The following is a 17870-nucleotide window of genomic DNA, read 5'->3' on the forward strand; positions in this document are numbered from 1 at the left end:
GTAATGAAATATGTACTGTCCTATTTTCTTCTGCTACCAGGCCCTTTGACAAATCGAGCGCAATCCAAAATCTCCATAAATCACTATTAAAGAGAAGTATATCATCTCCAGCGCATATATCTTCCCCAGCCTGACCCGTAGACTAATGAGAAGAGGCCTAGACTATCTTGTCTGATTAATTAATTCAAAATGTCGCCTGTTATTCAAATGTGAGGCTGGTGTTATTTGAATAAGACTTGACAGAAATGCCTGAAGAAATCATTTCTGGTTTGTGAGGTTGCTGTTGCATTACTGATGATGGCTTATGGAAATGTTAGAAGCAGGGAGTATTTTCTCCCTCTGCGCCACTTCTCTCCCCCTCTCTCTCACCTCTCTCCCCCTCTCTCTCACCTCTCTCCCACTCTCTCTCACCTCTCTGGTCATGATAGCTCAGAGAAGTATGTCATTACTTCCACCCGTTCACAATTAGGTTTTTAGAACTTATTTCCACTGTCCTCTGTGTTTTTTGCATTCCGTCCCACAACTGGCCCAGATCTGCAGGGCAGTGCTTTGGCTCCACAAGAGGCATGCTGGCAGAGAGCGAGGTCATGGTTTTTACAACAGCAGCTCCCCACTGCTGACAGCCACTGCTGCCAAAGTGACACACACTGTTTGGCTTTCCCACGTTCATACAGCTAGCTCCACAGCCCTTCATCTGTATCACGCCCCATGCCACACACAACTAATCACAATTACAATGTAACGTTACTCCTCACTCAGATTTCCCAGGATCGCTCCCTTTAGCTCACCATGCTAAATCATATACAAGGTAGGCTACACAATTATCAAAGGTATTCAGATAATAATTGTAAAATATCTGACTCTATAGCATGATTTTTCCTTAACCCTAGTTTCTGATCTTTACTGGAGGAAGCGGAGGAGACGGATAGAGTGGAGGTGGGGAGGAGAAAGGATGGAGGAATCGGAGTCCGTGGGTCTAAGTGCGTGAGGCTGGTGCACACCACTCTATCCCTTCCCTCATCAAGCATGGATTCTAATCAGGGCTCGGGAGATAAAAGACACTCAGTCATTAAATAAATTAACTCTTCCACTCCATGCTCTCCATCAGCACCCGGGAGAGGCCAGACCGTGCTCGGCATACTTACAGACGGAGGTACCAGGCGCCCTCGCACCCAGCCTTCACTCCAGGACCTGACGGGTCGGCCGACCCACACAAAAACACACATACACACACTACGTTAGGGGATATTTTTCATTATTTAGAGAATGTGGGTAACCACGCCTTCTGTTCTAACCCAGCTATGTGCACATTTGCATGGGAAGCCTATCACTTTGCATAATTGTATTAAAAGACCGAAAGCAAATTGAGGGCATTACATATACAGTACAGACTGACACAACTTACTATACGTAGTAAAACTGTAGAGGTTTAAATAGTAAACAAACCCTTGTAACTATGCTGATTCAGTGACTTTGTGAGATTTTGTTGATGGGAGCTTTGAGCCTTCATACACAGGAAACAATTGAAATGACGAATGGTGAGATAGTAACTATTCAAATCACTGACAAGCCAAATCAAAGCTGACATTGTCTTCCTACGCACCCGTCTGAGAGCAGAGAGAGGCCCTTATGAGGCTTACTGATTCACTGTTTAAAACTTTGACTTCTCTGCTGCTCGCATACACTCCTACCTTCCACAGTGCTACGAGAAAGAAAGTGCTACCTAAATATGTATCAATCATTCTGACAGAGCTAGTGCTTATTTGAGAAGCAGGAGTGAGGGAAATACACTGTGTCAGCAGAATGTCCATTGGCAAAACTTGCTTTTAGAATTTTCACTGCAATGTGCAGAGAGAAATGCCCTTAGAAATCCCTTACAAGGTGCCTGGTATCATCCTAATGCATGCTTTAATTCTCCATTACGTAGAAATGAAATACCTGGGAAGGTGGAAAAGACATTAGTGAAAGTAAGGCCTGAACAGAATGCTCTGGGGATGTCTGTGGCACACAGGATTAAATATTAATGTGTCTGCTGCTAGGACACAACAGACACTCATATCATGGCTACTGCACATCAGCTCAGTGTGTTCACACATGGGCTCCCGAATCTTTCACTTTCAGAAAATCCTCAATGTTTAAGATGTTCAATTAAACGACTGTTGTTAATATCCCAAAACACACTTACTATGAAAAAGCACATTGTCATCATCCTTTCTTTACAACATCGAATATACCTTATTTTTGTTTGCTGTCCTTTTCCAAGTGTGCAGACATGATCGATCATATTGATACATGGATCTAGGTTGCCAACATGCCATTAACTGTGTTGTAATATCTATAGACATGTAGTGAAGATATTAGGGACGGCTGTTAAACAAATCAAGCAAACATCAGTCAATACCTGTTATGTTGTAATATAAGTAATTCCATATATCAGTAGGTGCTTTTCCTTTCCCATGTACTTCCTAACAGCCATAACTCCAGGAAAGACTGAGTACTCCCAACAGCATGCTAGTGGACAGGATACCAGCTCACAAATCTGGGGAGCGGACCCATCCTAAATTCATTAGGAGGAACCATCCAATCTCCCACCGGAAAAAAAGGGAGAGAAAAATAGCAGTAATGTACTCTGGGTGACCTCCACTTTCTAAAGGGAAGAGAAGCCAGCCTTTTTCGCTTTTCAATGCCCGTCAATGTGGAGTAAAAGGAGGGACAGCGTTCCCCTGCTCGCCGTCATTAATCATGGCTTTCTGGGAGCAAGAGCGTATTAATTTCTGTCATCCCAAACATCATTGCGTATTGTTATGGCACGGCTCAGTCCTCATTCACCACCAGGCGTTACCCGCTCGTCCTGGCTGAGGGAATACAGGCCCGGTGTGGCTATGTTTCAGAGCAAGAGGCCTTTATCCCTGGGGCTCTGACACCAATTAAGCCATTTCACCAAGAGACGAAAACAGGACCCGCCGTTTCACTGTAACATGAGCCAGAACCTAGTCGTTGGCCACTTGCCATCTTTCCATTGCTTCAGCCCACAAAAATGAACTTCAAGGGCTTAGGTGAAGAAAAAGAAAGATACATTTAGAGTAGGCTTATACATTCACCAACCCTTGCTTGAGTTAATATGACGCGAGAAGAGGAAGGGGATTTCAGTCCCTTGTGTATTGTTCTAGGAGTAGAGATAGTAAATCTGGATCACTCAATAATAGAAGGTTTCTCTGTGTGTTCAACACCAGGAACCAATATCTTGCCTTTAAAACAAATACAGCCCCATCATGGTGTCATTGTTTTCATCTGACCTTCAATATATATTTTCACTTTTTCTATCATTATCTTAATGTTGAGTAAAAATAGACACTCTCTGCCCCATTTGAATAGTATAACGTTAAGGCAGTATAGTATTTATTGATGACTTCAAAGCTGCTCATCCAGTTGTCGTTAGACATTTACATCTGCTTTTACATTTTTATGGCTGCCTTTTGGCAGGCAGCAGAGTGGGGCTTGTTAGGGCAGCAGCAGAATAATGCAAGGTTTGTTATGAATTAAATATTAGAAATCTTAACACAGCAGCCATAAGAATTATTTGCCTTATTAAAGCAGCAGCAGAAGACGCTGATTAAATTTTCATTGCATTGCAGTCTTTTTCCCATTTTGGCCTTCAATATATCATTCTAATGTGTGAAACATGTGGAACAATGGCTTGTGGAACAATGGAAAAGAGTCTTCATTTCAGCTGAACAAATAAGGATAGAACTTTAGAAAACACCTTTTGGGAAGATACATATGGTACAGCAAGGGAGAAAACGGACTACAGTCACGCGTTGTTATTCGACATAGTAGAGCATGTGTGTGATAACACTGATAACGATTTGAACACGGTAGCAGCCTTGCAATGTTGTACTGTTCTAAATGCTCAAATAAAATCTGTAAATCTAATAGCCTACATCTGAAAATGCCAACACTTCTCTGAGAGAGAAACTGATCACCTGTAAGAGTTCCATTCCCTATACATGTTACTGTATTACATGGATAATATTATATTCAGCGTATAACGAAGAAAACAAACGGCCAATCATAAAATAGATAAACCCCAAAACAAATAGCATCATCAAAATATATTTCCTGTGAACAGCAGCGGTGCACCTCTGTACTAAAAACCATTGTAGCATGTTGGTTGTCCACATGTAATGTGTATGGAGAGTAAATTAACATCAGGCATCTATTGCCCCATGAGAAAATCTCTTCCCTGAAACACTGGAGCTAATGAAATGGGGACCTATAAATAGCAGTATCATTACTGACAGCAGACCAGTCTCTCCATCTGACCCTCTTTACACTAATAACTGCTATATGGCAATATAGCTCCACCATCTAACGATGCTGCGTTAAAACATTAAGACCAAGATTGGGCTCAGATAAAGAAACTCTATAGGAAACATCCGGTAACCAAACCTTTAGTTGTATCATTGTTATAACTGTGTAACAGTCTTCCCCATGGTCCAGTGTCTCTGTTACCTGACCTGATCTGTGATCAGCTCTTACTGAATCAATATCACTTATCGCACCATAAGACACTTTCAGACTAGTCCCTTTTAAGCTTGAACTGAATATTACCGACACAAATCTAGCAATGTATAATTGAGAAAATGTCATTAAGTAAACATGAAACGAATTGATTTAACAGACATACTCGCTGTCAAATCTATATCTGAAAGGAACCATCAAGCGAGGTCTGCATGGGTAAATGGTCATTTTACATTTTGCTGTAGACATAAACACTGTGGTGGGTGGATGGCTTTTTAAGCTTTTACGCCTGCTGACAAAATTATTGATGATAACACATCACAAATTGTACTTATTTCATATACACATGTCAGGGGAAAAGTATAAAATATTGAAAACAGCGTGGCTGGTGGAACATTCACTTTAAATGAAAATGTAATGTTTCAATACTGAGCACAATTTGGTTAACCTGCAAAGAATAGCTGCCGAGTCAAAGGTGATATCGAATTCATCAGACGGCCTCTTTCTGGTCTGTAGAGCGCGCAGCCACGGCAATATATTAGAGGAGATGCCATGCTAACAGATGCCGGGGCCCCGATAGAGAACAAGCTACCTCCTCCATGTTGCTGTGCCCCTAAAACATCTACAACATTTCAGTTCCTCCATCAACATAAGGGCACCATGTAGCCCACAGGGGGAAACATTATGACCTCTGGCCCCTGGAGAGGAAGGCTTGGCTACGCAACGATCACAAGGGATTGAACATCTCGAGTAACTCACACGTAAAACAAACATATTCCCATTTATTTTTTATATATATTTTTTTAAGCCAACTGAATTGATCAACTCCAATGAAATTACAATACCAGAATTCTGGCTATGAGTTCATATTCTATATGTTCATATTCACTGTGTTTTCTTGAATAACAAAGAATGGAGCAAACCGAGGGATCTGAGATAGAAGGTACTTAAATGAAACATGAGCTCATCTAAAGAGTTGGGGGTGGGGGTGCAGGGACCACATTTATTAAATGAGATTAGCAAATATAAGACAATGTCATTGATACCCAGACTGGGTCAATGTGGGAGGAGCCTTTCTGCCTGATGGAGGACGAACAATGCTGAGGAGGATCTGAGAGATTTATTCTAATTTTCTTTTCTATTATTCATCACGCTTCAGCAGCATGTTGGTTCAGGTGGGATACTCTGTTTGGTTAGCAGAGAGAGGCACCAGAACATTGAGGATAATGGCGAGTGCACAGAAAGCAAGCAAGGGCCATGATGCTCCAAGCTTTACCGATGTCAACCGTGTGAAATAAACGTGTGGCAGACACAAAGAAGTATTCCTTGACAGCCATACTCCTACAGCTGTAACCCCTCAATTTCAATCAATCCTTCCCTTTTGCATCCCAAGCAGCCTTTCCTGGCTGCCACCGCCTGAAGATAGCTATTTCACCACCTCTGTCATGCCTAATTAACAACGCAGATGTACAATTTCGAAATTTCGCAATTAACCTACTAAAATATTGTTGGAGGATGCTAATTCTTATGCCAGTTGCCATAAAGACTAATTTGCATAACGTATGTGGAAAAACAATTATCGGCTGTTGTTCACATAGGAGCCCACAGAAAACGCTTCCAGCTATAGAAATGGGAGCGAGAGAGGCAAGTGCAAGGTTCTGCGTTTGTACAGATGGAAGGACATCAGCACCAGCGGATTATCGTTCAAAAGCGCCTCGTTCAGATCAGAATCAGATTCCGGTGCTGCTATATACTGTAGGAGTCAGGATAACAAAATACAACAAATACTCAGAGCATGTGAAAGCATGAGATTACAGATTTTCCCTCCCTATAGATACTGATTAGCACCCTACTTTTTCTCCATTCTCTCTTTGTCATATGCTTGCTCTTTTTTCTCTGTTGTTAGGAGAAAGGAGGGAATTTGGGAGCTGCTTAGATAACAGCCCCATCTTCCCAATCCCCTGCCCGCTGCCCGATGCAGAGGAAGCACAAGTGGCCCTGCCATTGAGACGGCCAGGAACCCAGCTGTGAGAGAACCATTCTGCCGAGCGCTATCTAGTCACTGCAGCCACATCACTGAGGCACTCTCAAACAAAAAGCAGCCAAAGTCAATTGTCTGTCTGCTGAATAGCTTTCTGTTCCCCGGCATACATTGACTCTGGTATTGTGCGCAAATCAACACTATAAAAAAAATAAATGGTAAAGAACAAGGCAGTCTTGACAAATATTTACTTTTGATCTTGGGCCACGGTAAGGATACTGATATCATTAACTTAGATTGTTTTCTCAATGTAATAATAATACTAACACAAATACTAATAATACTAATAAAAATACTACTACTACTAATACTAATACTAATAATAATAATAATAATGGGATGTAAAATTAACACCAAACTAGATTAAGGTGGCTCATTAACTCTGTCAGAGAGCCTTGAAATTAATGTTCCCTAAAGGTTTGAGAAATGCTTACCCCTAAAACCTAACAATATTTACGCAAGGTAATGCTTTTACTCAGCCTTGCATGTGGTTAATTACAACCTCACTCTGAAATTAATTCAGCCAGTCCAGTGTTCATAACCACAGCGTGCACATAGATGAACAGACACATTTTGTAGCATGTTCAGCAGTGTGTTCAGTAATGTGAGGAGGCTAACATAATGCTGTCCAACACAATGCTGACATTCCCCTAGTCTGTAGCTAGTCTCTCTAATCCTCTGCTCTACACACTGGATCTGGGTATCTATCAGCCTGAGCCTCCTGCACTCTCTTACCTCTCCAGACCTCCCGTTTCTGAACTTGATGAGTCAAAGGTCAAGAAAACAACAGGTCAATAAGCAGCCAGGAGGAGTGCAGTGCAGCTGAGAGAGCTGTGAAGAGGACTAAGCCTCTCAGTGGCGCGCTGTGGTTTAGATTGTAATAGTTTTCTGTAATCTCTTTCTATTGATTAAACCTCACATCAAAGAGGAGTCCTGCTGCAGAACCTCTCCTTTCCTGGTCAGAAATACCATATGGAGGTAATCTTTCACCGTTGTTATTCTTGCTGCTCCCGCTGCTGCTGAAAGCCTCTCTTCCAGGGCGAGAGAGAGGGGAAAGGAGAGCAAGAGAAAACAAACCCAGCACATCTGATTAGCACTGAGATCTCCCTCCACAATGCACCGTAGTTCTTCCTCAAGCTATGGCAGAAAGAAATGACAGCATACTTATCTTTTTAGAGTTTACTTTTCTTTTTCTGCCCCTGACATGCTGGGCACAATTCAGAAGAGGTGTGGAAAAAAGTAATGTCGAAGAACAAACCCGTGTGATCTTTTGCAGATTGCTAGTGTCAAACATGACGAGAGAGGAAAAACTAAACGGGAAAAAGGGCACAGAATTCTAGCAGTTTTAGCAATATCTCACATTCAGCTCATTGAAATGCAAAACCAAGAGAAAGTGAAAAAACAAACCCCTCCTGCTAAAAACACTCAATTTACTGACAAGTAAATGACTTCATGCTGCCACTTAATCTCATTTCTTCCATAATGCCCTCTAATTAGCATATCAAAGTGAATTAATACTTCTAGGGTCTTAGCAATGAGGAAATCTGCTCTAGGTCTACAATAAGAGTGCCAAAAATCCTCCGAACACTACAAACAGCATTGCATTGCAAAACCCATCTGTCTGTTTACCAGTCAAGTGCATCCCTCTCTCTTTCCCAACCACACAACACGGGCTACTGACCCAAGCGGAAAAATAGATTTAACTTAACCCCCCGCCCTTGACGCCATGCACCGAGGTCCCTGGTGAGTTTCTGAGATTCTAAGTGGGAGGCATACATACATTAATTCTCCACACAGGTTGAAATGGCCGTCGTATTTCTAACATGGATATTAATGTAAAGATTCTAGATATATATCAGGTACCGTTTCACATTTTTCCACTGGAGCTGTTTAAGAGAGCCTTGATACAACTACTCTACTCTTCTCCCAAAAATACATTTTCTGCTCAGTTTTGAAGCACATACTTTAAACATAAAAGAATTAAAGCCGTGTTTGTTTGTTGCACTGCTGTCAAATTCATGGTTGGAAATGATTTTCACCGGATGGGATCATTGCATGGTTAAATGACATTGGGATTGTGTGCCACTTGAACAGACATGAAAGGGGCAAAGATTCACAGGGGCATGTGAATGGCCCACAGTGGGAAAGGAAAACAACCCGGTCAAGAAGGCCACCAGACCAGCTGAGCTCTGTCAATGGCTAAGAGGGGGGAGGCTGTGACTCCAAACCACATGTTAACCACACGCACACTCACACAGATACACACTCACACAGACACACACACACACTCAAGACAGATACACACACACACACTCAAGACAGATACACACATCATCCATTCACTCTTTAAACAGATGTAAATACGTATGTTTGCTGTCATTGTTTACATGGCTACAATACAAACACTTCTGGTTTGATTTAGCCTGTTTTTATTTATGCTTGATACAGTGTGATCCAAGAATAATAATGAGCATTTTATATTTCCGAACATTGCTCTCTTCCTTTGATTTACGACAAAATATCTTAGCAAACTAATTGCATTGAATTGCATTGAATTGCATTATGTATCTATTGATAAACTATAATCAAATGAAGGCACTGGAGTATCTGGTTACAATGAGATCAATAATGTCCACCTGTCAAATGTTTTCATACATATAAGATGTAGACAAAACTGCAAAGAAGCTAAACACACACACACACCTCTGCATTTTGAGGCACGTCTCAATTCAAAACAGAAAGTGGATTTAAATTCATAAAAGTAAAAACAATAACTTAACAGCTACTTCCAAATGCCAAACGGCACACAAAACACACACTGATCAGAGTGACTGGGATAGAGAAAATGTACAACCAGAAGAAGCATTATTACACAGCCATTTCTAAATTGAGTGCTCAAAAAATGTAGTACAGAAGAATATTGTTTAGTGGAAAAATACATTGAAACAAAGGCCATCAAAGGGATTAAAGAAGATTACAACAACTGAGCTGGTAAACAAGCTCATTTAAATAATTTGCATACTTGGAGACCCTATTCCTCATGCATATTTAATTAGATCTTTAATGTAATATGAAATATAAATATGTAAAAAGTAATCCAATATGTGCCCATGGAGATTTGAGTTCTACAGGTGGGGTTTAGATCTGAAAGCGTATAGGGAAACATACATATCGTGTGTGTGTTTATATTGATGCATGGATTAATCTATGATGCACACACAGAAGCATACACAATACTGTATGCACAGTCGCTCACACACTATTACATCGAGCTAAACCATCCAGTGATCACTTTGTCCCTCTTTCTTACACGATCGCTCGCTCGCTTTCCCTCTTCCTTTTCGACAGGCATAAAGAATGCCTCAAGTAGGCAAGGCAGCCAAGCGGGCCCTTCTCTTGCCCCTGTGGACACCTCCCGTGGCCAAGAAGTTCATTAAGTTTTATGGTCTTCCCCAAGTCACTTCTGCTTATTATTAGCCCCACAAAGGCCACAAATCTGGCAAGCCATCACTATTTTGAAGCAGTAGCAAGTGAATGTCATTTAAGTTTTTTTGTATGATAGGCCACTTTCCTATGTTTTAAAATGGGTTTAAGAGTGTATTTGACAGCTGTCATCACTCTCTCTCTCTCTCTACAGACACCAATATACAAAACTTAGACCTGACCGGCATGTAGGGGAAAATGCCAAATGCTTACATCACTCTTGTAATCTGATGTATTTTCTCTTGTAGTCATTAACTTTGCCATTGGTATCAAATATACCAAATATAGCAAATATTCACTAGCAAGAGTAAGTATAATGCTCCTGGCAACAGATTGAAAAAAAACTTTCCACAACTTGAAATCTTTAAAATGAAAAGGACATTTTATATTAAATGTATTTAATAAAGTTCAATATTTTGGGCGATAATAAGAACCTCTGCCTATTAGACTGTATAGGGTATTGGCCCAAAAAAAAACAAGCCACACACACTTTCACAATAATAATGAATTGCAATATTTTGTATATGTTTCATATACACCTACAATACTGAAAACTTGTATTTGTGTTTTACATTGCAGTGCAAACACATTTTTGTAATAGGTTTATATGTGAGAAGTTGACTAGCAGTAACCTCCTTTTGGCTCATAAAAATTGGGAGAGGAATCCTATCCATGAAAAAGACCTTCTCCAATAATGTGGGCATAAAATCCTTAAGTATTTTTTTGTCATATCCAAATGTTATATTATTTGTATTAGGTCCATACGATATCCATCTGGACTTGGAATGACTGGCAACCTGTCCTAAAAAAAAGCATCACATCATTGGCTGTGGTGTTTGTGGCTTCTTATGAGCATTCTCCTTTCACCAAAACCTACAGGCCCACTCGACCTTGGGTAAACAACAGAAATTAAAAGGCGCATTATGATAAAATACTGTGCTATCAGTGTATCATATTTGATTTGCTGCATTTGCTGTGACGTCAGGATTGCATGGCATCGCAACGCACAAGAAAGGTGCACAAGACAGGTTAACCCACTATTAGCAACCTATTCGTTTGTGGATTTGTTATGGTTAGAGTTTGAAAAAGGTGATCCTAAAGTCGCATGGTGCCACAGTTGTCACTCACTCGCTTGCACATGCACAAACTCACTCACACAGTGGACACACACACAATGTTGTTGTTTGGGGGGCGCTTGTTTCCCCTTTCGTGTTTTACACATCATCTTACAGAAGGCTACTAAGATGACCAAACAAATGTAATATAAAAAAATATATACTTAAAATGAATTAAACATAATAATTAAAATGTTAAATCATGTCCTACTTTCTAACAATGTGTTAACCCTAATACAATTACTCATTTGAATGCTACCCATTTGTATTAGGAAAGTCAAATGATGTGCAGAGACGGGTTCTGAAGACTGTCCACGAATGCCTGGCAAATATTTTTATGTGTTGTTTTCTATTAGGCTAGACAATGCTGTTATATATATACTTTACACCGTTTCATTGTACTTAACTTGTCACGTTAGAAACGTCTGACTTTATTGATCCAATGAATGCTGTATGTGCGTTACAGATGGCAACAACGGTTAGATAGACTGGCGCTAATAATGTCCTATAGTGATCCTGTGGTCAGAAAACCTCATTATGCAGGAGATTACATTGTAACTGACACATTTTCGGATTAATTTAAATAGTGAAAACAGGGTTAATCACTGTAGGCTATACTTTCAATGATAATAAAACACAACGACGCATAGTTGAGATGCAGCTCACATAATGGGCGCTGTGTGGTGTAGCCTAAAAACACCAAAGCCGGTGAATGTCCTTTATTTGTGCGAAACGGGAGAATGTGACGCACAGCGTAAACATGTGCAGGATGCCAGCTCGTCCATGCCACGGCAATGGAACCACCGAATAACAACCCACTATCAATTTGTACGTGAGAACACATAATACATTTTTTTTGTGGGGTATGGATGCTTCTCAACGGGTGAAACCATAGCCTACATTTTCCCGTTACAAATTTGCTCCGTTGCGGAGCTGATTCTGTCTCCCGCTTGATAACATCGGATAAGGCTGCCTAGAGGAAAATAAAGATGGCGGTGTGCAAATGCGTTGAGGTTCCGCAATGTTTCCTATTATTACAGTCCTCGTGTTGTTTAATCCTACACTTTAATGCATGTGAAATCTTACCAGTTTTCTCTTTGATCTCGCAGAGGACGCTGAAGAGTGCAGGTTTCATTCTGTGGCAGTTCAGTCCATGTTTCCTGTTTCAGTTTGAGACAAGAACCAACATTGAAATATAGTCACTATAACACCACAGTTGTTAAAACTTTTAAGAAATTACTGAATAATGTCCTTGCTCTTTACAATAACTTCGAGGTCTTGCTCACTTTGCACATGGAGGATCTGTAGGTAATGTTGACATGCATCTCAAAGTTGTAACATAAAGAGTTATTTGTCAACTCGAATGACAATGGATGCATTGTTTGTTGAAATACTAACTATTCTGTATGACTTCAAAGTTAGTTTAAAAAAAGTTTATTTGTTGAAAATTCACAATTGAAACTACTCAAGAGTGTACATTCAAAATTGTTACTAATGGAAAATAACTTGCTATGGAATTAAATTAGGACATTACCCAACGTTATTTTAAAATATCATGAGTTCCTGTGAAACACATTATTTTACAAATACGCATCAGTCAATGTTTACAGTAGCCCAGCCTACCAATACGCAACATTATATGTAAATGAAATATATAGCCTGCACTTTCCCCTAAAAGTGTATGTAGACTCCACACTAGGCAAAGATGCAAGTGTCAAAACTGTTAGAATTACTGGATGACAGGTGTTCACTTTTTAATATACATTGGTCCCTGCAACTAATTGTCCGTGAGTTTCAGGTATGGAGCAGCATTTTATAGCCTAGCTACCTGTTATTACATGGGCATTAATTAGCTATAGTGCGTAATGGTGCGTAAAGTGTTTTGTAGTGAAAACATATAAATGAACCAACTTTGCTTGCGCCTCGTCCAGACTTTGGTCAGTTATGGTCATTATTTGATGCAGAATGTCACCGATATCTTGTTTTCGCCCATCATCTGTCCCATCGTGTCCATGTGGAGGCTGCAGTCCCATGCCTCCTTGTACGGAGTGGCCAGCCAAGCTGACACCGCCGAGAGCCTGCATGATCCGGGCTTGTTCGTCCATAGTCAGCCGCAACAGAATCAATGCACTAAGCCACACAAACGGAAATTTAGCTTGAAAAACTCACATACAAAAACTACTAGTACATGTGTTGCGTTAAGGAGCTGAATATTGGTGATATTGCGCTTACGCGGATAAGAAAAAATAAATAGGTGAGTACCAGTGATGGTATCAATATCGCGTGTCCATGTAATCACTTTCTTATTATCGTGTTTATTTACGGTCCGAAGTGTGTGTAGTTATGAATGTTTGTGTCCGAAAATGCATAAGCTATAATTCTTCAAAACTTCTTTGTCAAAATGACAGCCGCTGTCCCTCGTATCCTCTTGTCAATTCGTCTTTCTCTTTAGATTTGACGTGTTGGGTATTGCTGATCCTTGCTGATCTCTCATTTATTAGCGGTCTTCTTTTGATTATGTTTCCTCTTGCAATTCCTCTTGTAAATGTTCAAATCCACATTATTGTGAGCGCGAAAAATATCCAAAGTGAAATAAAGCAATGAGCAAGTGAATGAAAAAACAACAACAATTAAAAACAAAATACAACACTTAGGTAGTAAATGAGTACCTTCTACCTGTAAATGTATAGCAATTATTTCCAAGATAACTGCAAATTAAATAAATCATTAGCGGCATTGGTAGCCAAATGCAAAAATAAAAATATGAAATGTAGAAAAAGTTAATAGCGTTAGTGGAAAAATTATAGAAAAAATAACAGCGAGAAATTAATTAGGCTACACGCTTTAAAGCGATGCGCAAAAATATCTGCCTGCTGAAATTTATGAGCCCGAGCCTCTGCCTGTGTGCTTTATGTTGTTTGATGGCAGCGGTAGTGAGCGATTGACAGTGTGCCAATGCCACTCACTCAGTGCAGACGTGTCAGAGCAAAAAAATACTAAATCGGAATAAAAATGCACGCTCCGCCCTTCAGAGGAGGGGTCTATATTCTTGTCACTTCTCTCTGGAACCCCGAAAATAAAATGCTAGAGCAGTGCTTGAGATTGTTATTATAATGATGAAATAACGGTGGAGTCCCACTTGTCGTATGCCTTACCCGTGCACGTGCACCAAAATGTTGTCATTCTCCACACATAATAAAAAATTGGAGTGTAACACACAAAATAAAAGGCTTAGCAGAGTTTTATATAGTTTGATACAGAACTGATAATGAATTGCACTGACTCTTCGCTTCTCAGGGCTATGCTATGTATGGTCGTCCCTACCAAGCCTTGCCTCATAGGGTAGGCAAGCAGTAGACATGTTTATAATATTGGAAGTAAACCTCATCGACCAATCAACGCTGTGTTTGAATGCGACTGACGACCAGGCTGACCTATTGCTGGCCGATGCATGGTCCTGAAAGCCCACCCACCACATCCCTTCATGTACTTCTACAAAGGACATAGAGGAAGAGGCGAAGCGAGAGGTTTCACTCTCCCTAAAATCTGTCCGAAATAATCCTTATGCGTTTCTATGGGTTTATTTTGGACCTAAGCTTGTCGCATTTGGGACAATTACTCCAATTGTTAGGGCAGAGACATGAGCATCTCTTCATTATATACAGATCTCTGAAAGTATATAAACTTCTGATTGGTCGTTGCTACGGGTGACATCCATAGCACAAGCAGGCAGCACCGCTCAGCGCTCCCCTGCAGTTGCTATGGCAGCAGACAAGTTGTTGAGCTGGATGCAAGGCTGCAACCATAGAGATCCTATTAAATAGTATTCTAGTAGTCGAATTCCTAATTCTTGGGCAACAACATTTAATCATCATCTATATACCCACCATTCATATAAGACAGGTTTTAATGAAATGTCACCATCATGCAAGCACTCTAGAATAGCAAGTGTGGGAAGAGTATCTCTGTGCAAACTTGTCGGAGAGCTCCCCATGTTGGTGAGGGTGTAGGTCACACAAACTGTGGTGGTGCAATATGAACCAAGACATAATAACTAAATGTTATCTTAATTCATTGTAAGTATAACATTGACAAAATTAAAAAGGCTATACATAATCTTTGCCTCTAGGGGTGCTTTTGAGCCAAAGGGGGTCCCCTAAATGGACAGATATTCTCCAGAAATGAACTCAATAGACAAAAAGGGGCTCATCCATGCCCATGAGCAAAAGCCCTGTTAGCCTAAAAGAAAAGATGATGTGCTTTCATTAGTTACAAAATAAACCTAGGTACTGTACAGCCTCTAATGAAAACTGAAGGGAACCCCTTTTGGCTCAACAGCATTCCCAGAGCATGAAGTTCCATATAGCCTCTCTAATTCTGTCAAAACTCTTGAGATAAATTGCAACACAAATTGAAAACTGTTATTGGATCATACAGTCATCATAAAATATAACAACAAAAGTGGTTTAGTGTTGTTTATCAGAAAGGAACACCAAGAGGTTTTGCGTCACAAAATAAAATCAAGATCACAATGTAGCCTTTGGGAAAAGTCATACCACTGAGTGAACTACACTATACTATACACTACCCTGTGTATTGTGTACCTTCACAAAATTAATGAAATAAATCCAAGAGAGATTTGGTTCTGGATTGAATCAAGAACCTCAAATGTCTGAGGGTTGAGATCACGGCAAACAGCTTCTAACAAGTGAACTGTGTGGTTCCGCTCCTTTCTTATTCACTTGACCTTGAAGTATCAGCTCAACACACTCTTGAGTTTAGTGAATGGGAGTCCCAGGACTACTGCATTTATCATTGAAATACCGGAGCTGTCAAGTCACACTGCATACCTGTCAAGGAGGGCTCAAAGGTACAGCTCGAGCTCCTCTCCTCTGTTGCAGTGCATGATTCTTCATTGCATTGCATACCATATCTTTTCACCATTGTTTTCAGTCATATGTCAACATAATTCATTTCCGTCCTATGACGGCCCCCTGCAAAAAGACAGTACCATTACAAATTCACCACCCTATGTTTACATAACCAGTCGTGCACTATTGTCAGAAAACAATGTTTTCAATTCTGAAACCATATTATTAATCTAAAATATATTATTTATTCTACTTTTATTCATTTCCCTAATCATTTTCAGTAGAAAACCATTGCAAAAATAAGTACATAATAAAAGCCTCTTCTATTGCATTTATAATGCGACTGCAGTTGATCTAAAAAGGAGTAAGACATAACCGAAAGTCAATTTGACTGTATACCTGGTATTTATTTTTAGTTGATTTGTGTTAATTGAGACATCACCACTTCGATGAAGAAAAGTTGAACATTTGAAATTAATTATTGCTGTAATGGCAACACCACTTGAATCAAGGGGGGGGGGGGGAAACAAGCATCACATTACATTGCATATGAGATAATTTGATCATTTAGGATTTACCTTCTGTGGACTTTGTCAAGAATGGACATGGTATTGGAGGAAAGGATGCGTGGCATAACATGATATGTTTAATGCATGAGGACTTATTACTGAGCCTCATCAACTCACCATTACTAATGAAATGAGGACTTTTAAAGCAGAGCATGCTCGTCTGTTTGAGCTACACATGAGTGTGCAGAGACAACACTTTGTCATCTGTTCAAATGTATATTATGCTTTTCAATGTGACATCTGAAAAGACCCACAGGTGCCATAGAAAGCAGTGACTGTGTTGTCATATTTCATTTAGGCATCCTTCTGCAAAGCTGTAATTGCCTAATTAGCTTGTTAATTAGGAGATTAGCATTTACTGATAGAGTGGCTTGCTCTGTTTTGATGGGAGGGATACAGTTTAAGTGAGGAAGTTATGGGTGCGTGATTTTAGAAGGCTGTTGTCTGCAAGGGGTTAACGGAATACTAAAGAGTATTAAAAAAAGAAACACGAAAATTCTGTAAACCACCCAGTGCTGTTGAACACAAAACAAATGAATCAACAACATTTCCAAATTAACTGAAAATCCAAATTTTTGCGCTTTAAAGCTGAGATCAGTGAAACAGCACCACTGGCCGACCCACCACCATTGTTATTGTTTTTGTTGCCGAGCTAAGGAGCATCTTCCAGCATGGAGGAAAAAAATTGCTCTTCTATTGCACGTGCAATGATGTCAGGGGGAAAAAAGCGGTGTTTGTTGTTTGCTGTAACTTCTTGTAACGGTTTTCTTTATGAGAAGGAGAGTCGGACCAAAATGCGGCGTGTCTATTGCAATCCATGTTTAATGAATTAACACACTAAACACAAACACTACCAAAACAATAAACTTAACAAAACCCGAAACAGCCTATACTTGTGTATCCTAACACAGAACAATGACATCAGGACACTAAGGACAATCACCCACGACAAACTCAAAGAATATGGCTGCCTAAATATGGTTCCCAATCAGAGACAACGATAAACACCTGCCTCTGATTGAGAACCACTTCAGACAGCCATAGACTTAGCTAGAACACCCCACTAGCTACAATCCCCATAAATACACACCACATACACAAACCCATGCCACACCCTGGCCTGACCAAATAAATAAAGATAAACACAAAATACTTTGACCAGGGTGTGACAGAACCCCCCCCCTAAGGTGCGGACTCCCGAACGCACCTCAAAACAATAGGGAGGGTCCGGGTGGGCGTCTGTCCATGGTGGCGGCTCCGGCGCGGGACG

General features: G+C 40.3%; 1 protein-coding gene across 6 annotated transcripts in view; it reads right to left on the reverse strand.

The window, feature by feature from the left end:
* The window catches only part of LOC110535969 (pre-B-cell leukemia transcription factor 3), a 75034-nt gene extending 60535 nt beyond the window's left edge, over positions 1 to 14499 (reverse strand). For 3 of the 6 annotated variants that reach the window (XM_090189144.1, XM_021621397.3, XM_021621390.3), the window contains exons 1-2: positions 13072 to 14499; positions 12247 to 12320 (exon numbers count right to left, since the gene is read on the reverse strand). In XM_090189144.1, coding sequence (XP_090045270.1) covers positions 12247 to 12320; positions 13072 to 13265 — 268 coding nt within the window. In that variant the 5' untranslated portion in view covers positions 13266 to 14499. The remainder of the gene's footprint in view (positions 1 to 12246; positions 12321 to 13071) is intronic. The other 3 variants (XM_021621399.3, XM_021621398.3, XM_021621392.3) reach the window with 1 other exon arrangement.
* Between the last annotated feature and the right edge of the window lie 3371 nt (positions 14500 to 17870).

Source organism: Oncorhynchus mykiss, chromosome 11, assembly GCF_057628025.1.
Source record: "Oncorhynchus mykiss isolate SJ-2025 chromosome 11, ASM5762802v1, whole genome shotgun sequence".
In the NCBI taxonomy this organism is placed as follows: domain Eukaryota; kingdom Metazoa; phylum Chordata; class Actinopteri; order Salmoniformes; family Salmonidae; genus Oncorhynchus; species Oncorhynchus mykiss.